The sequence below is a fragment of the Ambystoma mexicanum genome, chromosome 11 (assembly GCF_040938575.1).
Source record: "Ambystoma mexicanum isolate Mex_15411 chromosome 11, UKY_AmexF1_1, whole genome shotgun sequence".
NCBI classification, from domain to species: domain Eukaryota; kingdom Metazoa; phylum Chordata; class Amphibia; order Caudata; family Ambystomatidae; genus Ambystoma; species Ambystoma mexicanum.
In genome coordinates, this window is record NC_090934.1 from 988,197,248 (window position 1) to 988,219,335 (window position 22,088).

The 22,088-nt window shown below is 46.4% G+C and overlaps 2 protein-coding genes across 2 annotated transcripts in view; both read right to left on the reverse strand.

The window, feature by feature from the left end:
- LOC138505094 (uncharacterized) overlaps positions 1-16,045 on the reverse strand; it is a 717,078-nt gene extending 701,033 nt beyond the window's left edge. The window contains exons 1-3 of the mRNA XM_069625408.1: positions 15,785-16,045; positions 5,581-6,240; positions 1,148-1,411 (exon numbers count right to left, since the gene is read on the reverse strand). Of these exons, the coding sequence (XP_069481509.1) occupies positions 1,148-1,411; positions 5,581-6,240; positions 15,785-16,043 (1,183 nt within the window). The 5' untranslated portion in view covers positions 16,044-16,045. The remainder of the gene's footprint in view (positions 1-1,147; positions 1,412-5,580; positions 6,241-15,784) is intronic.
- A 2,972-nt stretch (positions 16,046-19,017) lies between these two features.
- LOC138505095 (receptor-type tyrosine-protein phosphatase beta-like) overlaps positions 19,018-22,088 on the reverse strand; it is a 221,127-nt gene continuing 218,056 nt past the window's right edge. The window contains exon 12 of the mRNA XM_069625409.1: positions 19,018-19,211. Coding sequence (XP_069481510.1) covers positions 19,018-19,211 — 194 coding nt within the window. The remainder of the gene's footprint in view (positions 19,212-22,088) is intronic.

The following is a 22,088-nucleotide window of genomic DNA, read 5'->3' on the forward strand; positions in this document are numbered from 1 at the left end:
TTTCTAAGGGATACAACTGATTAGATCATGAAAATTAGAGCAATGGCCGGAGTGGAACTCAACCCCACCACTCCCATTTCAATTAAGTCACCTCCTTTGTAATGAAACGAGTCTCCAGGAGCAATTGATGTCATGTCCCATACCTCCTGGACTGCTCCAAGTAATGGGTCGAGCAGCCAGTATTCTACATAGCAATATTACCTGCACTAGAGCATGTTCGTGGCTCCCTGTGTTCAGGATTCATGGGTATTTTAAGAGCAGATATTCCCCTTCAAAGAGTTCCCCTATTGCTGCACCTGTCTCACTTGGGTGGTCTCCGCACTCAGATCATCCCTTCACAGAACCCTCCCATATTGTTTGTGATTGTGCAGATGCATTTGAGTGTGTATTGAGCATTGCTGTAGCCTTTTAACATTTAAGGGCCCATGTGCACAGTTCAGTGAGCTGCTTCTATGATATACTGATTTTACTTTATTCAGTTTCAATTGCCCCATTGCCCTGCGGCAGCACGCAGATTCCCAGGAGTCATTTGTCATGTATCTTCCCATAGGTTTGTGGGTCCTGGAAGTGGCATAAGTAGGGGCATCAAGAACAGGCACCAGATGAAAAGTGTAAAGGCAGGAGCTCATGAAGCAAGCCCACCGAAGCCATGCAATACACAAATATTAGTAGCTAGAAAATAATCATGGTAAATACCACAATTATCAAACAGCAGGACTGTGATAAATAAATACTAACATAACATTAGCCACCTAAAATCATTGGTTCATTATAATAATCTAAAACATCATCACCACTAACATCAAATTGCGCGATTAATCACGGACAAACATGAAATAAGGTGTAGAGGCATTACCAATGAGGATGCTTCCTATTTTACATATTTACTTCAAACAGTACAGCCGGTGGGCCTCATTACGAGTTTTGTGGTGCAGGAAAAAAGTGGAGGTAATTACCTCAATTTTTGCAGCACCTCCAAACTACAGGTTTTGGAGGTAAAATGGAGGAACTACCTCCTATTACTTAAACCTCATAAACGTGCAGGTAAAATTCACATTGAAGTCAACAATTATTTTCTGTCTTTATGTATTGTGGCTGTTTTGACACTTTCGACAATAAATCTGGACACTGTAACATATACACTTACATGTTACTCCGGTCACTGGATCTGATGTCTCATTGTAAGGGCCGCTGGCTGTTGTGATTGTGACAGTGTATTCCCTACCAGGGAGCAAGCTTGTGAAAGTAACAGGCTGTGCAGTTGTGCTGTTCTGGGTTTGGTTGACGGCCCCTTGAATGGCGATAGTGTATAGTTCCACGATTCCAGGGGGTTGGTTCCAGCTGATCTGCAAGGAACTTGTTGAGTGATTGTTTATGACAGTAATATTCCCAGGTGGTATCCGTTCAGGCCCTAAGGAGGAAAAGGTCAGATGTCTTAATAAACTCTAAATTGGTGGAGCATTGAGACACAAATCATAATAGATATCACAGATGTATCAGGAACTACATTTGGGGTCACCGGGATATGCCTGGTAACTCCCTAGGAACCCACAGACACTGCCTTGCAATTCCTGGTTTGGCATCCCAGAGAGGAGGTTTTTCCTACCTGACCTCACCAGCTGTTGAGGACATGGGTAACAGAATACCCCTGAGGTTAGAGCAACTTGAGGCCGATTGACCAGTTCCAGGGGGAGCATAACTGGACCAACAATGTATAGGCATGTGCATGAGGATCAGGCAGTAACAAAGTAAACTACACTAGATATTACTCTGTATGCTGTCTGGAACGAAAGAAGAAGGAGTAGTCATAAGTGTCAGAGGGCATAGGTCGACAAATTAAGAACGCTTTGTGCTTTGGTCAATAAATACATTGTTGTCGCTGTCAAGCAATTTCTTTCAACGCCTGGAGTAAGGAATGCATGTTTGATTATATCTTAGCGAATACTGAATGTCATCAATGAAATGTGCACATAACACAAGAGTATATGCTTCTAAACTGCAGTGGGAGCTGATAGAAGCACCACATAGTTTTGGATCTATATAATATAATGGCAGCACTGGCACATGTGTGAATCCATCTTACAAGTGATTATAACTATAGCAAGGATAGGTGCTGGCAATGAGTCCATTCAGTTAAATAAAATATGTATTCTCTGCCTTGTGATAGGCAAAAATATTTCATGCTTGTAGCTTTACATTCCAATCCAAGTCAGTATGTGTTTCACACTTATACATATTGTTTAGCGATCATCAGGGTTCTTGGAATATGAAGGTGACATAGATGACACAAGTGAATTAAACTAATATCAATTTAAATAGAAAACAATATTGCATCTATTCCATTGCAGGTAATGTGAAAGCACTTTCTTTAAAAAAAGATAGAGGTGTCTTTGATAAACAGAAAATAGAGAAAGAATCACTATGTGCTTAAGAATTGAAACCTTAAGTGGAGGCACATATATTGAAAGAATCAGATACAATTAATCCCCATCCCTTGTGGAGAGCGAGAGCCGCCACCCATCTCTATGCTGAAACCTGCATGCATATGCATAGTAATGTCAGAGTGCTAGAACGGTGAGATGGTGAGCAAGCTCTTCAAGGTCAGAAAAGTGCAAGGAAGTGAATGAAAACGAGCAAAACCAACAAGTATTTGTTGCTATTGAAAAATTGAAGAAATGAACCTCTCCAGGGTGCATAAACCAACAGACTGAGAGCACATTGATACCCATACATCAAAATGCTGGGAGGCACATTCTCCCAGTGCGTCTGTAATTAACAAAATGTATTATGAGAATCCTGTTATGAGCCAGTGCAATCCAAAATCTAAGTAAATAAAATAATGTAAGAGGGACCGGAGAGTTTACAGAGAGCAGGGCTGACGGCCTGATTCCACATTTGCAAACGTTGGCCACTGTCACCTTGGCTGGGCCATTGTTTTTCATTGGTTGGTAAAGGGTCAATATGGTGCATGTAAGGCAGTGTTCACAAACAATTAGACTCATACATTTCATATGATTTAATGAGGTGTTGCTCCATATTCATATTGTGTGAAAAATTATGTGGCACATTAGTTAGATGAAAATTTTAAAAACTTAAAACAATGAGTATAAACTCATCTATTATATCAATATCTGTATTAGGGTATCCAGGGCAACATGGCATAAAAGGTGCTTTATATTGATTGTGTGAAGTGCTTGAATTTGAAAAGTTGAGGGAGGTTCTGAAACAACTTGACCCCTACATATGAACTAAGCCAAGTAGGTATTGCTTGAAATTACTTTTTTTTTTTTTTTAAGAACTTTATTTTTGGAAATTTTAAAAACAAAAGAAACAGTTACAGAACATTCCACCCCTATTGGGGGTGAGTAACCCCAGTGCCATCCCAAAGCCGTCCCACCCACCTCCCCCCTGGACCGCCAAAGTCAATGTGGTAATGACACCCAGCCGCTAGTTTCTGTACCTCGGTGGATCAAAAAGCAGAGTTTTGGGGACTGCATCTCCCCGACGAAGTCATAGACCAGTTCTCGATTGCTTCGTTGATCAAAAAGGTCACTAGAGGACCCCATATGTCGGGGGGGCGTGCGTGTTGGGGAAGTGTTTTGATAAATTCAGACTCAACGTCTTGACAGTACAGGATGTCCTTACGCCAGTGTGCCACCGATGGTGTTGGTCCTCTGCCCCATGACATGGCAACTCTCCTTCGAGCCAGGGTCAGTAATAACCCAGCCAGTTTCCTTATTCCGGGTGAAAGTTGTTTCGTCATCCCGAGCAGTGCAGCCACTGGAATGGGTTGCACTTCCTCTCCTATTATTGCTGTTGTGGTCTGGAGGATTTGTGTCCAGTATGGATTAGTTTGGCGCAGTCCCAAGCAAGGTGGACAAAGTCTGCAGGTGAGTATCCGCACCTTTCACATTTTGCTGATTGGTCCGGTTGTTGTCTATCTGATGTAGATAGTTAAAGTGTATTTGCTTTAGGCGTGAATTAAGGGCTATTTTTTGGGTTTGTTTCAATATGTATGCCCACTCCTCGTCTGGGATCGTTAGCTGGAGGGACCTCTCCCATCTAGTTTTCGTGCGAGTATCGTTGGAGGTTGTTGCGGGAACGTGGGGAATAAAGCCTGTAGGGTATATCTGGTTCTAAAGTAGATGAACTTATCCAGGGGCGTGTTACCTCCTCTTTCAGTTGCTTGTTGGGGTGTGATAAAGGAGTCTTCACTGAACAGGTCTCCAAGCGATTTTATCTGTAGCTTTTCCACCCATTTGTGGAAGTCCTTTTCAGAGTTTAAGGGGATCCCCGGAATAAATTTGATTGGAAGGAGGGGAGAGTTTCTCACCTGAACATCGTATTTTCGTGCAAGTTTTTTCCATACCCCATATGTCGCTAGAACCACGTTCATCGTGTTAATAGGCACTGGGAGCTGACTAATGATAATGGCCCTTAAAAAATTGGGCGTTGCTAATGCCCGTTCTTTCTGCACGTGTGGTCTGATAAAATGAGTAGCATACCAAAAGCTGAGGAATTGCTCCTGGGCCACCCAGAAGTATCTTTCTAAATCAGGAAGGGCCAGTCCACCATTGGACACTGGGAGTGTCAGTGTTGAGTGAGCGACTCTGGCCGGTTTGCCCGCCCATAGCAGGTCGAGAACTAGGCTTTTAATTTTCTTCATAAAGGATTGTGGGATCAAAATTGAAATATTGGTGAATAGGTACAGTAATTTTGGCAATATTACCATCTTGACTCGGGAGGCTCTACCCCATGAGGTCAGTGGGAGTGCTTTCCAACGGTTTACATTTTCCTGCAGTGTTTTCGCTACTGCTTCATAGTTATCTTGGAATACCTCGTGGTAATTTAGCGACATCAGTATCCTCAGGTAGTGCACCTTTGAGATCTTCCAAGCGAAGTTGTAATCGTCAGTGAATGGTTTAGTACCGGGAGTGGGAATATAATTGATTTGGTATGATTAATTTTTAAGCCCGATATTGTCCCAAACTTGATCACTTCCCTCATAACTGGATTAAGATTTTCCACGCGATATCGTACAAATAGCGCCACATCATCGGCGTATAAAAATATAATCAGCCTGTGTGGGCCAATGGTGAGGCCCTTGTGGAGTTGCTGGGACTGCAGATTTGCCGCTAATGGTTCCATTATTAGGGCGAAGATTAATGCCGAGCGTGGGCACCCTTGTCTAGTGCCTTGTTGTAACCTGATGGGGGAGGACCTCGCTAATCCCACCAGTATGGTAGCCTGGGGGTCGCTGTATAATGGGGAGACAAGTTTAATGAATCGGGCGCCTAGGCCCATTTGAGTAAGTACGGCGAACAAGAAGGGCCATTCCACAGAGTCGAATGTCTTTTCAGCATCGAGTAAAACCGCAACAGCCTGGCAGGTGGGGTCTAGGGCCTCAGTGATACCAAACAGTCTCCTGATGCCGAAAGTCGTGCAGCGTCCGGGCACAAATCCGGCCTGGTCCGCAAGCACGAGGCCCGGCATCAGTGGTAGTAGCCTGCTGGTGAGAATTTTTGCCAGAATTTTGTTATCAAGGTTGAGAAGGGAAATGGGTCTTTTCTGGGGGTTTGCCTGCCTTGTGTAAAAGGATGATGTTGGCCTTGCGGGAGGATCGTGGCAAGGAGCCTGTTTCTAACGCTTCGGAGTATACCTCTGCGAGTATAGGAGCTATGGTTTCCGCAAAGGCCTTGTAAAATTCCCCGGTTAGACCATCGGGTCCTGGGGCTTTGGTGTTTGTGAGGGTTTTAATGGCTTCTACTATTTCCTCTGGTGTGATGATTTCATTAAGAGGTTCACGCAGCTCTCTTTCTACCCAATAAAGCTCAGTGTCTTCAAGATATCTGTTTAGGTTGTATTTAGAGATGTATAGGTCTTGGTAGAAGGTTTGGAATTCCTCAGCGATTTCTTCATCTGTGTGTACAACTGTGCCGTGTTTAGAGTGTATCCTCTCGACCATTGTCGGCTTTCTGTCGGCTCTGATCAGTCTTGGGAGAATGGCTCCAGGTCTGTGGCCTTCGCCGAATTGGCGGACCTGGCTGTTACGGCCTAAGAATTTCCGTTTGCGTTCCGCCGTGGTATTGAAGTTTTGTAACTCTTCCTTAAGTGCTGCTTGGGTGGGTGGGTCGTTCTTGTTGGAGAGTTCGAGTTTGAGTTGTTCCAATCTTTCCTCACTAGCGGTTAGTTCCTGCCAGATCAGCTTAATGATTCCGTTCTCCTTGGCAAGGCAAACTCCTGTTACGAAACACTTTAGCGTTTCTCAGATTGTGCTTGGAGATGTCACTGTGCCTAGGTGTATGTCTAAAAAGGCTGATATTTCATCACGGAGTTCGGATGCAAAAACTTGGTCTTGTAGGGATCCAGGCTTGAAGTGCCACTGCAGCAGGCGGGATTTAGTAGTGGGTGGATTGCATATGAGGGTCACTGGTGAGTGATTGGAGAAGGTTTTAGGTAAGATTCCACATTGTTCCCAGTGGAGGGGCCGCTGGCAGATACCAGCAAGTAGTCTAATCTGGAATTAGAGTTGTGGACTGTCGAATGCAATGTGTAATCACGCTGTTCCCAATTGCTGTGTCTCCAGGTATCAACCAGGTTGTAGGCTCTGCAAATTTCCTTTACTTGGAAGCTGGCTTTGGAGGTCGGTAGAGTTGTGCTTCGCGACCTGTCTTTTACTGAGTCTAAGACGGAGTTAAGGTCGCCTACCCAGATGATTGTTGTTGCGGTTTGAGTTGAGAGGTGTGTAAGTACCCAATCAAAATTGTTTGCTCTGTCGACGTTCTGGCCATAGGAGTTGACAAGAATGATGTCTCTACCTGCAATAATCCCTCTCACTAATAGTGATCTGCCTTCTGTGTCTTTCTCAACGTTGATCATCTGGAAGCCAGTTCAATGGTTAATCAGGATCGCCACTCCTCTGGCTTATGACAAAAAGGAGGAGAAATACCTGTGGCACCCCCAGTTTCTGATCCATTGGTGTTCTTTCTCAGGGAGTAGGTGGGTCTCCTGAATCATGGCGATATCTACTTCGTGCCTCTTTAAGTATTGAAGGTTCCGTCTTGTTTTAGAGGGGAGGTTACCTCCTCTAATGTTCCATGTGGCGACCTTGAATTGTTCGACTGGTGTGGACGATTAAGCTGGTGTTATTGTCTTCGTCCTGGGTGGACGTCGGGCACATTGTGAGGCATATTTTGCTGCTTGTTGTAAGCTTTGGCGGCGTCCCACGAGGGGTATCAGGCTTGGTGTGTGGTCCGTGGGGCGCGGGTTGGGGGTAACAGGTCGGTGGCACTTTCCCAATTTCATTCTCTGGCTTCCTTCCTTACATGGGCAACCCCCGTCTCCCACTTACTGTTTTTGATAACTTTGCTGTGCAAGGTGTACCAGGGGCCTCCCAAGCTGCATGGCCTTGGAGTGTTTAAATCCTGTGTATATTTCGGTTAGAACGCTGTGTGACTTGCATGCAAGTGGGTGCCGTCGACCACGCATTGGTTAAGGTGGATTTCTGTGTGCTCTTTCTCGCTGTGCTCGTGCTTGGTTGGGGTCGGGTCTGGGGTATCCGGCTCTATCTGGGAAAGCTTTGGCTTCCTCCGGTGTCTGGAAGAAGTGGGCTCTCTCCTCATGCGGAACTCTGAGATGCGCTGGTAAGAGCATGGAGTAAGTGAGTTGATTATCCCTGAGCCTTTGTCTGACCGAGGTGAAGGATCTCCACTGTAACTGTACCGCTGGGGAGAAATCTGGGTAAAAATGTATTCTTGTCTCCTTCATAATGTAGGTCGCCCTTTTCCCTGGCTAGCTGGAGAATGGCATCACGATCTTTGTAATTGAATAGCCTGGCGATTATAGGTCTAGAGGGTGTCCCTGGGATGGGTTTGGAGGATGGAATCCTGTGAGCTCTCTCCACCACGAACATGTGGGAGAGGGCCTCACGACTGAAAAGGGTGGTGCATAGCTTTTCAACAAAATCTTTTGAGTAGCATCTTCTGTTCCCTCACCCCAATAATCTTAATGTTATTTCTTCTGGAGCGACCCTCTAAATCTTCGCATTTGATGATGGTCGCCTTCATTTGGGATTCCAGGTGACTTAGCTACCAGGGTTGCTGTGCTGTCATCCAGATTCGACACGCGTTGTTCGACCTCGTTGAGGCGTTCTGTGTGGGTGTCCATTCTGTGTTGCAGGAGATCTACCTACGAGAAGAGCCCGTCCATTTTGTTATTGAGGCTCCCAATGCCGGCTTTGAGATCTAGTAAGAGGCTCTTAATGTCTATAGTGGAAGTTCTGTCATCCATCTGGGCAATGCTGCTGGTCGAGGGTTCGGACTCCTCTTGGAGCCTGGGGGTCTTGGGGAGTGCGCCGTATTCAAAGGTAAGCTTCCTTTGGGACCTGTCTGTTTTCCCCATTGAGGTGGTGTGGCAGAATACGCTGCGTGGGTTGGATGTTAGATGGTGGTTGTTTCGCTGCTGACTGACTCCCAGAGCTGGGGTTCGTTTATTCTTAGCTGAAGCGATTCGCAGGGGCGACTGTGCCAGCAGGGCTAGGAGATGTAATCCAGACCTTTGTCTCTGATTGTGCTCGTTGTATTTTTAGGTCTCTGCCGAGTGGGAGTCGGGTGGGGGGGGGTTCAGATGCACCTCTCCCTGGTGGTAGGGCGTGAAGGGTCGCCCCGGAGACCCGAGCCAAAGTCAGTGGGTCGTGTGTGTCTTCCGGGGGGTTTATCTCCTGTGCAGTGGACTTAGTTGGATATGGTGATCCAGCTTGTAGAGGCAGCTATACGAGCAGGGGGGAGCGGTAGGGAGATGGCGGAGAGTGCTTAAAAGAAGAGAGGATTTCCGGGAGGACTGTCGAGGTCTGGGTTGGTCACCTTCAGCCCACCCCACACCCAAGGCTGATGCGGGCGGAGGCTGAGGCGGGCCGCGGAGCGTTAGTTTCTGCTCTCCCTCTGTCTCTCTGGTGCTTCCGTAGTGCTCTGCTGCTTGGAGGCGCACACCGTATTCTGTCCACTGTGCAGGTCCGGGCGTGTGACGGGAATGAGTGGGTAGCAGAGCTCTGTCTCCTCTGCCTCAGCCGTCCGCTGCCGCCTGGGGTGGGACTGAGCTGATTGCGGCTCTCTGACGTTATCTGCGGTCTCTGGGCCTGCGTTTTGTCACCGCTGGGTCTAATGCAGTTTGTTTGCCGGCCTCAGACTTCGGGGGGAAGTAGAGCCTCAGGGGGGGGAACTGTATTTGCAGTTACTTGATCTCGGGTTTTTGGCTGGGCCTGGCTTGTTCTCGCTGGGGGGGGCTTGTGCAAGGCTGCTGGCAGTTAAACAGGTTTTCCCCCCAGAGCGCTCCGTACCTGCTGAAAGTGTTTATCTGCTGGGCACACTTTCACATTCTGCTTCCGCCTCTCTCTCACTGTGCTGGATCCCCGCCGCCCGGGGGGGGAGGGAAGGGGGCGCACGGAGCTGTCGTCCTCCGCTCTCGCTCTGTGGTCGCTGGTCTGGCTCCTGGTGCCCCACGCTGTGACGGACAGAGCCGGTGTGAGGAGAGGGGGAGCCAGAAGGTGGCACGGACCAGCTCCTCGTCCTGAGGCTGACCCACGCGGGTGATCAGGCGTTCGCTAGACTCTCCCGTGGGTCTCCGCGGTCCCTGGATATTCACTCTGGCCTGGGCTGCTGTTGCTTCGGCAGAAGGGTTAGAGCAGCAGGGGGAGGGGGAGATCCTCTCCGACCTCCGCCTGGAGTTTGCAGGTGTTCATCCAGCTCTGCCTCCCGAGGATCGTGCAAGGGACAGGCAGATCTCCCTCACCCCACCACAGCCGCGGCCCAGATAGTCTTTTCTCGCCAAGGCTCCCTGTGGGCCCGCACGTTCCTCCCGGGTGTGGGCGCAGGGGGTCTGCGTTTAGGACCTCCGTTTTCGCCCCAAACTTCACGATGTGATAGAGTCTGTTGACATGGGTGGTCGACGGTCCAAGCAGGTTTTACCGAAATGTATGGATGATTGTGTCAGATTAATGTTAGGCCGTGTAGGAGCTCACTAGGAAGCGGCCATCTTGGTTGGCCCTCTAGCGCCCTTTGGAGTTACTTATTTATCATACCAATATAATATAAAGTGCAATGTGTTTTGTGAGCAAACAAATGCATGCTGAAGAAAATATGCTTTGACAAAAAAGGCAATTAGATGAGGAGGAGAGTGTAGGAAAAAGGGTGTTCATTGTGACCAGTCAACGTGTAAATGCAGTCGATAGACACAATCAATATTATATGCAAGGAGAACAAACGTAATCCCAAATTATTTTGAAAGAAAACATAGATTTCAGTATCATAATTAAGCCAGAAATCTTTTGTCATAAAAGCAGAGTTTTGGAATCATCAATGTCCATGGGCTTCATTAGGACCCTGGCGGTGCCGTAATAAATGGTGCCGGTACGGGACCAGCACCGTTCATTACGGGCTGCCCTATTACGAGGCCTGCTAGCGGGTCCCGCTTTTCACGCCTTGTCAGACCAGACGTGAAAGGCGGGACCCGCTAGCAGGCCAAGATGCTAACAACGGACCTGTCATTAACGGGCCGTTGTTAGCATCATCCCCACTCCCATTGAGCCCTATGGGACTCAAATGGGAATGGGGATTGATTTTTACCAGGTCCCAGAAAAGGGCAATAACCGAGTCCGCCAGGGTCGCAATGAAAAAAATCATTACCGGCGGCAGCCGTGTCCTTAATAAGGGCACGGCTACCGCCAGGGTCCTAATGAGGCCCCAGGACTTTTATCTGTCTGAGATTCAGGTTAGAGGTCTCTCTTGCCAACGTGCAGCAAAAGTCTACTGACGCGAACAATTCTTGATCACCCTAAAATGATTTTTGTGCAGAGGACTGATTGAGATACCAACATTCAATTTGTTACAAGCATATTCCCTTGTAGCAACATTAAACATTCATTTGTAGGAACATTGTAATTTTAAATCTGAAGAAATGACAAAGTAAACATATTTTTACCACATAGAAATTCTATGTTTTTATTCCTGACCAGCGGGCACATTTTACAAATGCCTCCTTTTAATGTCCCTGGAACATAATTGGAAGCTGTGTCGTTTCAGTAGCAGTAGAATAAAAAAAATATCTCGGCATAATATGGCGTTTCATGGAGTTGATCTAATAATAGTAACATCACTGCTCTGCACTTAAGCAAAAGGTCCAGTAATGCCCCTCCCCCTGTGAGGCTAATATTGCTGTTAGTATCCCAGCACGTTGTACCGGGATGCTAATAGTGTTTTTTTTAAGTTGAGAAAGGACATGTACGCCGTTTTGCAACTTAAAAATAAAAATAAAATAAAAATATGGACACCCTGGATAGGGGGAGAAGGGACTACATGTTGTCCCTTCTCCCTTTTCATGCGTCCGGACACTACGGGAACACTAGTGCTCCCGACACCGGCGAGGGACATAGAAGCAGAAGGTAAGTGGGACAGGGATCAGAGGGGGTGAAATGTGTGGATAAGGGGAGGGTGTTGCGGAATCGGGACGCAGAGCACGGAGGGTCACTTACATCACTACCTGGAGGGGAAAGATGGCGGCCTCCAGCTTTGAGGAGGCTCGCAGTTGGGGCTTTACCATGTGGCTAAGCCCCGTTTCTGAGCCTACTCATTGGCTGGGATGCCAAGAGCATGCCCCCGGCAGGTACAATTGTGATGGATCTGGTCGTATTCAATTCTCATGTAGAGGATTTTTTCCTTCTTGGATCACAACGAGCAGTAGAGCCGGTCTGTGCATAAGGCAGAGCAGGCGGCTGCCTGACATGCCTGTCTCCATGGGGTGTTGAGAGGATCAACACACACACATGCTTTTGCATCATTTCATTTTATACAGTAAAACGTACACTGTGTACGGTGGTAATGTTATGTAAAAAAAAAAAAGTGCTACTCGAATTTGAGATCAGACTCCGTCTGAGAGCAATGTATGAAGTCATTTGGGGAGGTCACTCCCTTACAACTCCTGCCATATTGGAAAAAACTGACGTAAAAGCGTCTTTTTTTCAATATAGTTGCTGGCTTCCAGCCTGTTCCACTGCGGCAGGCGCCACTGGGTCTTGTCCTGTGGCGAGCACCACTTGGTCTCCTACTGCTTTCAAGAGCTCTGTCAACCACGAAAAGTTACAGGTCTTGAAAGCATGGCTGCAGGGATCTCTGCGGGGGATGGGGGGAGGGGGTGAGTGTGGTTCTAAATGGTATTGGGTGTTTGCTTCCTCCTTCAGTTCACATACAAGGAAACACCTCGCCAAACATGAAAGCCGCTTTTCCAGCCGTAGCAGACCCATAGTGTGCCGTAACTCGTCTGCAGTGCTTTTGGTTTCTTTAAAAAGCTGTTTGAGAACATCCATCCAGTGTTTTTCTCCCATGGTACTTATTGCAGAGGAAGCCGTCGCTCGCAGTCAGCAGAGGCGGCAGAGCCAAGCCCCCTTCGATCTCTGCCGACTGCCGTGTCTTTCACCACACTGGCGTTTCCTTCGAGTTAGTGCCTGCAGAAGTGGAGGCAAGGTCCTTCCCATGCCGGCCGGGCTATGTGGCAAGCTGAAAGGTTCCACCTCAGGCATGCCACAGCAACAGGGCATTGAGCGGTGCAATTGGAACCTGTGACAACACACCCAGCATAGTGACTCCAAGCAGATGAGTGCTTGAGTCGGGCACAACAAGACAAAGCGATACTAATGAGAAAGGAACCTGTGCCAATGACAGGTCTTGGCAGACATCACAGACCCCAAGGTGATGCGGTCGTCTTGTTTGCCACCGCGAGGACACTGCTAAGAAAGCCGTAAACACTTCATGTTTAACCATGGGTGGTATAAAATGCATGCCACCTATGTGCTAATTGTTTTGCAGTGTTTTCCCAGGCTGGTGTGGCCTAGCCTGAATGGGCAAACCGCCCTTGCAATGACTTCGTCTAATCAGTCCCTAATAAAGGCAATTTGTTTGATAAATCCAGATCTCTTCACAGACCTCTGGAGACGTGGTCGCTGGGCTTTTTTTGTAAACGTACTGAATGCTCTGGTGTGGAAAGAGGAACCATTTCACTGAAACCATAGGACCTCACGTGCCTGTCATACCTGGCAGTTGCGGCTGCAGCCTGCGCAGTGAAGCCACAGCCCAGGAGCTTGCAACACAGGTAGGATGCATGTCGCGTTCACCATGCATTTGATTTTTACTTCATAGAAGAAACAAATTGGTTTTTATATGTGTTTTTAAACTGCTGAGAAATTCTGTCAGCAGCACCATGGTACCTAAAACACACCCTTCGTTATCTTCATGGGCTCAGTGAAAACTCGGATCACAATGTAAAAGCCAATGGCCCTCATTCCGACCCTGGCGGAGAACCATGGTGCAATTTGCACCATGGTCCATGGCGCAAAGCTGCCAACTCCGCCATGGGGGTTGGCGGACTTACCGCCCCATTCCGACCTTGGCGGGGCGGTAAGTCCCCAATCCCCATTTTACCCTTCCCCATTCCCATTTTTGCCCCATAGGGCATAATGGGAGTGGGGAAGGCGTTAATTACGCCACCGTAAATTACGGTGGCGTAATTAACATCAAGGTCCCGTAGCGCCATGGATTTTTCCGCCCGGAAAAAGCAGGCGAAAAAAGCTCCATGGCGCTACGGGAACTCGTAGTAAGGCGGAAGGGTACGCCATGATTTACGCTGGCGTAAACCCTTTCCGCCAGGGTTGGAATGAGGGCCAATGTGTTTTTCTGTCACATGCCAAGTGATTTTCCGCCTGCTCCCATAATGCCATTTTATGCCTAGCAGAATCGCCATACTTTAAGCAGGGATGGTGTCAGGGCCTTTCAACCTTTTCAAATGGAAGGGGCCTCGAGCCTCAGTGGGTCCCCCAGCACCTGCCCCCTCCATGTTGCCAGTCACCAGTCTTGTAATATGGCAATATGTTTATTTCTCTATTTTTGTTCTAGGGCTTAAAATGTACGCGTTGCAGCACTCATTAAAAGCTGCATTTTCTCTTCCCAAGTGATATACAGAAGTACTATCACCTCATTGCCTTCTAACACTGGTTCCTCCACATCAGCCACTTGCGTACAAAGAAGGGTTTAGAGCTCTTCAGTGGGTATTTTGTGTTTAAGCTCCCTGGTGGCAAAGGGCAAAGTCAAGAACACATATGGCACAGCAGTAAAAAACTGGCAGTAACAGAATTATCGCCACTTTTCCCACACTGCCATACTACGAGTGGCCCTGGAGTGGGGGATAAACCTCCAGCATCATGCCAGAGGTAAATCCTTCCACTTTCTGCTTAAAAGCAGCAAAATCGGTGGAATTATCGTGGCAGTAATTCTGCGGGGGATAATTCCGCCAAAAATGCCACAGAGTAGAAAAGGACTCTAAAAATGGGGATTAACTCTCCCACCACCATTTGTAATTTGGCAGTAATTCCACCAGACCAAGTGGCGGTAACAGTAATTCCATTAGGCGGTATTCCGGTAGGATTTACCACTGGAATACCGCCCATCTCATGATGAGGCCCATAATACAGGTAACATTCTAAGAAGGTCACCCAGTATCTAAAATATGTATTTTCTATTGCATTTGTATTTCCATCTAGTTATTTATCGAGTGTCCTATTTAGGTATTGGCCCAAAATGTCACCCTCACAATTACGAGGGCCGAAAATGGCGACTTTTTTTTTAGACACCCCCCTACACCATATATATATATGTGGGACAGGGGTATGTAATATAATGTCAATATGGGGTGGTGCGGGGGGTCTCCCCCCGCATATGTATGTGGTGTAAGGTGGGTATACATTTTATTTTAACATCAATAAAGTCAGCATTGTGGGTCGTCGTAATAATAGTGGTTGCAATAATCCCCCTATTTACAACATTTGCAACACACCAATTTTGTTATTGTCATTTTGGGGGGAGTGGGGTGCCAACGATGCTTCCCGTCTGGGGTGCAATCTGGTGTAAGACCGGCCCTGGAGAGCAGCGATGATATGGGGCCGTTTTGTGCCTTAAATCAAACAGTTGTTTGATATTTTTTCTGCAATATTCCTTATTTATTTCACAGCCAACTCTCGCTACAAATGACGCTGAAGAAGTAAAGCTGATATCCTTAACACTATGGTCCAGGATTACACTTTTCTTACGTAATGAATAACCATTTCAATGTTTCTAGGTTAAGGGTGGAGACAGCCAAGTCACAATTTGTTTAAGGAAAATATTCCCAGAAAACGTACCTTGGTACCACTACACAGACACATATGTGGACAAAAAACATCAGCAGTGGTAGTGAAAGCTTCCTTTTTCTATGTTTTAGCAATGTTTGCAGGCAAAGGGGCATTGATATTTAAATATTTGCAAAACATTGAGGGATATGATGGCATCTTTCCGTCAAAAACACGTGCACATGGATTGTATAGACTGTTTCATAAAAAGCAGAAAATCTTTAAAGCATCAATAATTGCGAGTCAGGCAAATGACATCACATTGGGAACATTGAGGGGTGCTGATGGTCCATAGAATTACAGTCAGCATCTGCAGCAAAAGAACTGGGGCAGTCCTGTTATCATCAGAGCTCCTTTTAACACCTGCCTTATATTTTCGCTTGTAGAGAAGCAGTGGACTTAGTGAACAGCTCTTGCACTATTACCTTTAGCTTATTGCTAATAAAGAAAATAAATTCACAAGATCACCATAGGTTTTGGAAATACTGAATTCATATTTGCTGGTACAATGTCAGAGAACAAGTAAATCAGTGTAGGGCATTCATGAACACAGTATACAAAAATAGAAACTCAACTTACTTGTGTATGAAGATATGAAAGCAGGCAAACTGGTATAATTACCAGCAGCGACTGTCACAATGCGTATTGTGTAGTTTGTCCCAGGTACCAAGCTCACAAGGGTGGCATAGGCAGTGCTGTTTGTGACACTCCAAGCCCCCTGTGAACTACTGTATGTGACGTTGTAAATGAAATCTGCACCAGTCATATTTGCAGCAGGCGTCCACTCAAGGGAGATTCTGTTTTTCTGCACATTCTTCAAGCTCAGGAACTCTGGCATTAAAGGATCTAGGGAGCATGAAAATATGTCATGTTTTACATGAAATGAAAAATGGAAGTGAATTGATTTATTGACTATGCTTACCAGGTTTGTACAACTGCAGGCAATGAGGGCCGGAAAACATGTCAGATTGTCGGGCTATCCCTTATTAATATTAATGAGATAAATTTGCATACAATATTTCTAAATTCATGTTAATTTATCTTATGAATATTAATCAGCGATATCCTAAAAAAGGCCAGGTTTGCAGCCCTGGGGGCCTGGAGTTGGACACTCCTGATGCAAACAGCAGAATACAGGAAACATCTCTGCTGTTCAGCCAAGCCATCAAATTTAGAAATAGGACTACATATGGAATCACATTTAGCGCCATGGTTGCCTCCAAAACCTTAGCGATACCGCCATGGCGAATGGAGCAGTTACCGCCCCATTTCAAGGTTGGCGGGGACGGTAATTCCCCATTCACCATGGCCCTTCCCCATTCCCATTTTAGCCCCACTAGGCTCAATGGGAATGGGGAAGGCGGTAATAACAGTACCGCAAATTGCGGTACCGTTATTACCTCTAAAGTCCCTTTGCGGGTCCCGTCCTTAACGGCTGGTTAAGGGAGCACCCACAAAGGGAACTCGTAATAGGGCGGTAAGGGATTACCGGTACCGGTGCCCTTACCGGTACCGGTAATCCCTTACCGCCCGGGTCGTAATGAGGCCCATTATTGATTTTTCAAATTAATTTTTCATTAAGTACATTAGGAGTAAGCAGCCTGTGTCTCGCTAGAGGTGTTGGCTTATGGCTCCAAAGAGGGCTGGGCGATATATCAACTTTTGGAAATATATTAATACAGTTTCAGAATCGATATAGGATGAGACAATGGGCCTCATTACACGGTAGGCGGTAAGGGTTTAAATCCTTACCGCCTTACTACGAGGTCCCTTTGCGGGTTGGGGTATTTAACGCAGGCATTAAAAACCAACCCGCAAAGGGACCCAGGGAGCTAATTACGGTACCGCAATTTGCGGTGCCGTAATTAGCGCCTTCCCCATTCCCATTATGCCCTATGGGGCAAAAATGGGAATGGGGAAGGGCAATGGGGGAAGGGGGAATTACCGCCCGCCAACCTTGGAATAGGGCGGTATTTCCCCTTTCCTCCAAGGCGGTACCGGTAAATTACCGGCATGAACCATGGCGCTAATAGCGCCATGGTTTACCGCCTACCGTGTAATGAGGCCCAATATCATTAACATCGAGTTATATACATATATATAGATTATTACATAAACTACCATTTTGTATTTACATTTTGATAATCACACGTTCTGTGTATTCTCAAACAGGAAGAGTAACCTTGTATGTCCACATCATTTTGATCAGTGTCTTATAAATAAAAGTGTTTGTGACATCTCACATGTAGTTGGCGGCTAACAACTGAGCATTTAACCCACACAAACATATTGAGATATGACTTTTGGTCAATATTGCCCAGCCCTAGTTGTAGGCTAAAACATCCGGAGAGACAAAGGTTGCATTCCCCTGAAGTACAATGAAAAACTGCAAATTTCCTCTTGTTTTTGGTCTGGAAGTGGGGTACAAAAATGTGGAGTTAATAAACTACAGTTAAACACAATAGCATAAACATATAATCATTAACAGACCACGGAAGCAACAGCATTACAAAATCATCTAAAACTTAACCGAAAAGTCATCAAAGAGCAATTAGCATTGAGTTGATAAGGCAACATGATGTTTATCAACACATCAACATATTTCCCTCACAATTGCAGGAAACAAAAGGGATCCAATATTCAGTCCTCCTACGCATCCCTTAATTTGTCGCACATTCACTGAGTCAAGGCTGAGTCAAGGGATTTAGCTGCTGAGTCTTTGCAGTCAAGGAGGCCTAGGTTGACGTCCCCAAGGAGAACGGCTTTAGAGTTCTTTTTAACGTTGCCTGAAAGGAAGTGGATGAGAGAAGCTTGAAAGTCACCTATTGGGCCTGGAGGGCGATAGACAATGTGAACAGCAATGGTACAGTGGGGAGAAAGGTTGATTTTGACTTGGAGGTAGTCACTGTTGTTGTGCAGGGATTTCTCTATCTTTCTAATGGAGAGAGAATCTCTCGCAATGATTGATACACCTCCACCTTTAGAGAGGCGATCTTGTCTCATGATGGAGTAGGCCGGAGGTAGTGTAAGGGAGAGTGCAGGACCGGAGGCTTCATGTGGCCAGGTTTCTGAGATCATGAGCAGATCAAGATCATGGGAGATTATGAGGTCGTGGATGTCCAGAGCGTGAGCATTAACGGACCTGCCATTGATCATGGCGCATTTGAGATGGGGTTATGTAACAGCTAGAGGGGGGGAGAGGGGAGCGAGCAGAGGTGGTGGACACACATGGAATAGCAATTGGCACAGTAGAATTCAAAGTGGTGGTAGAAGATTTGCCTAACACAGATTTTGCATTGGGGGGCACATTTTCAGTGGTGGTGGACATACATGGAGTAGCAATTGGCACAGTAGCATTCAAAATAGTGGTAGAAGAATTGCACATCACAGATTTTACACTGGGGGGCTCATTTTCAGTGGTGGTGGGCGGCTATAGAGTCATAATCAGTATGGAAGCAGTAGACTTGATGTGGGGTCAAAAACTTCATTTGCCGCTATATTGGCAGTCCTTGTATTGGCTGTGGGGTTAGAGGTTGGGCGGAGTAGTCTGGCCTTATTGGCAAATAGAGCGGGTTGCACGGTACGTGAGCATAGCCTGGTATTACGGGTGCTTGTGGGGATGGGCTGTGATATGACGGTGGCTTGCAGAGTACGGGCACGTAGTCTAAAGCGTCTTGCGGTAGGGCATGATTAGTAGGTAGATCGCAGTGGTTGTGCTTCTTACCTTCCGGATGCAGCATAGGTTTGGGGCAGATGGTAGACGAGCAGCGAAGAGCTGCAAAGAGCACCGGAGGCCTTTCCTGACGGCCTTCTCAGCTCGGCTTTGCCTCTCGGTTCTCTCCCCCTCCATATGAAGCAGGAGGGGAGGGGCGGGCTGGGGGAGCCGGCGAATCGGGGCACGGGCCCGCAAAGGAGATGTTGATTGCACTTTTAGTTGTTAGTGCATCCATGGAAACGGGGGCCGTTTTGTCTGGCCTCGATGGTGTTTCAGCACAAGTGGCTAGAGCTGCAGACAAAGAGGAACACGTGGATGTTCCGAAGAGAAGATGCACAGCTGATTTAGCCCTCAGCTGATCGATGATGCTTCGTGCTCGCAGCTGAGCTGCAAAGAGCACCGGAGGCCTTTCCTGACGGCCTTCCCAGCTCGGCTTGTTACCTTGCAATCTGTGGGGGAACATCTCCGGGGTCTGGATTCGCTCGTGTTCACTTCGGTCGTTTGCATTCTTAACCTTCTCGTCTTCTCCAGTGTCCAGCTCTCAGGCCTATCTCTCTGTGCGACCTGGTAAGCCAGCGGGTATCTGGACGGTTCGCTGACTTTGCAGCTTAGCGTTTTTTTGCGTTGTTTTATGGGTACACTGCCCACCACAAAGTCTTTGTGGTCAAGCCACCACCTTGATTGGAGTTCCCGTCTCCTTGGTTTCTCTCTCCTTATCGACACTTGGTGTCCAGCGTCTTGCTCTCGCTCTCAGAGCTGGTCCGAAAGTTGCAGGCTCTGCGTTTCTAATTCACTCTGCCTCTCTCAGGTGTTACGCTGCCAGGGGGCTTCCCCTATTTGCGTATGCATCTCTCTGCTTCATTTTGCATCAGCGTGTGCTCTCCTTTCAGCCTCTTTGTCTCAGTTAAATGGTGGTCTCTATTTAAAGAAACATACTCTCTTTCTTGTTTGTAACAGTATATTTGAGTTTCTTCTTCAGCCAAGTCTCTTGTTTTTATACTGTTCTTCACATCTGATAGTCCCATGTATGCCACCATGGGGAACGATTTAGGGAGTTCTTCCAGAAATGGGAGTCCTTATCACCTAAGGAAGAGTCACTCCCAGTTAGGTGCCACTTGCCCAGACCCCTATGGAGATTCTTGCAAAGCGTGCTCACCTCCCTAGCCGCAACGGGAGAGGCTCCCTCTTGGGGAGAAGGGACAAATTACTTCAATGCATTAAAGTAGGGAACTACGAATTGTTTTCCGGGATGTCACAATCAATTGAAAATCACGTTCCCAGATGCATTCACCAAGCCACTTATAAAAGAGTTGCATATTGTTGTTGCATAATTGTTTGTCAATTGCCTTCGTCTTTGAGCTCTGAACACATGGTTCTTGAAGTGTAGTAAAAACATTATCTAAACCATTTCTTTCAGAGCCCACTTTCTATGTCCAGATGAAGTGTTCCTCGGCTAGAAGATGAGCCAAATGTATTTATTATCAAAGTTAATCCCTACCCCAGTAGGCTGAATGACTTCTGAGCATCACTCTCATGAACATATCATCTTTGGATTCCTGATAAATCCTTTTTGTGACTGAACTGGTTGAAAGTCAAATTGGGATTGTCTGGTCTCAATCCACATTTCGCCCAGTGAATATATGTTGCTGGATCGATTTATGGTATCTGGCGGTTCATGATTTAACAGCCACAAGCTGCATGCATGGTGAGTAATATTCCAATTAGTGCTCTGTTGAAGTCCCCCTAGCCCAGATTGTGGATCTGGAGAGATTCTGGAATTATATAATACATGGATCCTGCTGGAAGCTGAACATCCATTGAAAAGGCATGTAATTGCAGCAGACACCCATTCGACTTAAAGCTTGAGACTTGGCATATCCTCAGCTTTTGGCCCATGAACCTCATTGGCTGCAGAAGCAGCTCTCTACCTTGAAGAGGGTCCTGTGTGGACTGCAGCCTATTTCCCACTGGTGCAAGGATCCAAGCCTGACAACCCCTGACCTAGCTTTCTTTGTGCACTCACCTTGCCTGCAGTTTCCTGGGGTTGTCCTCCACCATGGAAGAAGCAGTGGTCATTGTCCAAGATCATCTGCCGTGGACAAGTAGACATCATTAGGAACTGCATCTTCTTCAGAGATCTGAACCACCATCTATCTGGATCCTAACCCGGCAACTATTTCTGTCACTGCACCTGCAAGCAGTTGACCTCCTTCAACAGTGTGAGTAGTCACCCCCGAAACCTCTTACTTACCTGGGGGTGGTCAGCTTTAGTATTGTAGTTCAGGAGCTGAGTGTACATACCACTCTTGGAGCCCTCTCTTACACTATAGTGATTAAATGGGCATACATTCAACACTATAGCACTACCATTGCCTTGCCATGGGTGTGGTATTCTGGACTAGGAATCCTCCCTCAGGATCCCTTACTATGCAAACATTGGGAGTGATCCCCTCTCTTTTCTGGAACGGATTTTTACTTAAAGTGTTTGTTATCTGTGTACTAAACACTTTAGAATACTTGAAATTCTCTTTCATGGTAATGGCAGGATTACTTCAGTTAAAATTATAATTATAAAGCAGGTTGTTTTATGTTTGTTTAACCACTTTTTCAACCACTTTTTGTTCTCTCCACTTTACTTGAAAAAGGTTTTCTACGATTTTGCTGGATTGTTTATATCTGTGTGTAAGTGTAAAGAGTTGTATAACCCCCCCTTGAAACAACCTGTTATGATATCTATGCATAGGTATCAGAGTGTGTAATAAATAATATTCCTTAGGTTTTACCTGCATGTGTTTTGGGCCTAAAAAATATGGTATTTTACATCTCTGCATCCATCAAATACTTGCCTCCCTCTAAGTGTTGTAATTGTACTTAAATACCATAGCACTGATTTCCTTAGTCAACCTTACTACGCTACGATACCCAGAGAGTGCTTTGGTCTCTTTGACAGACTCAACATTGCCAAAGAAGTAATCCATCCAAAGATATTTCACACCATGTATATTTTCACATCTCAAGAGTGTCACTTCAATCAAAGAAATTAGTGAACTGATGTTGCTGGTGACCACCATAAAAATCACTCACAGTATTATAGCTAGGAATGTTACATGATTTGGTGCCCATTGTAGGCCTTCGTGACTAAGCCTTTCATTTTGTCCTTTCCTGGAC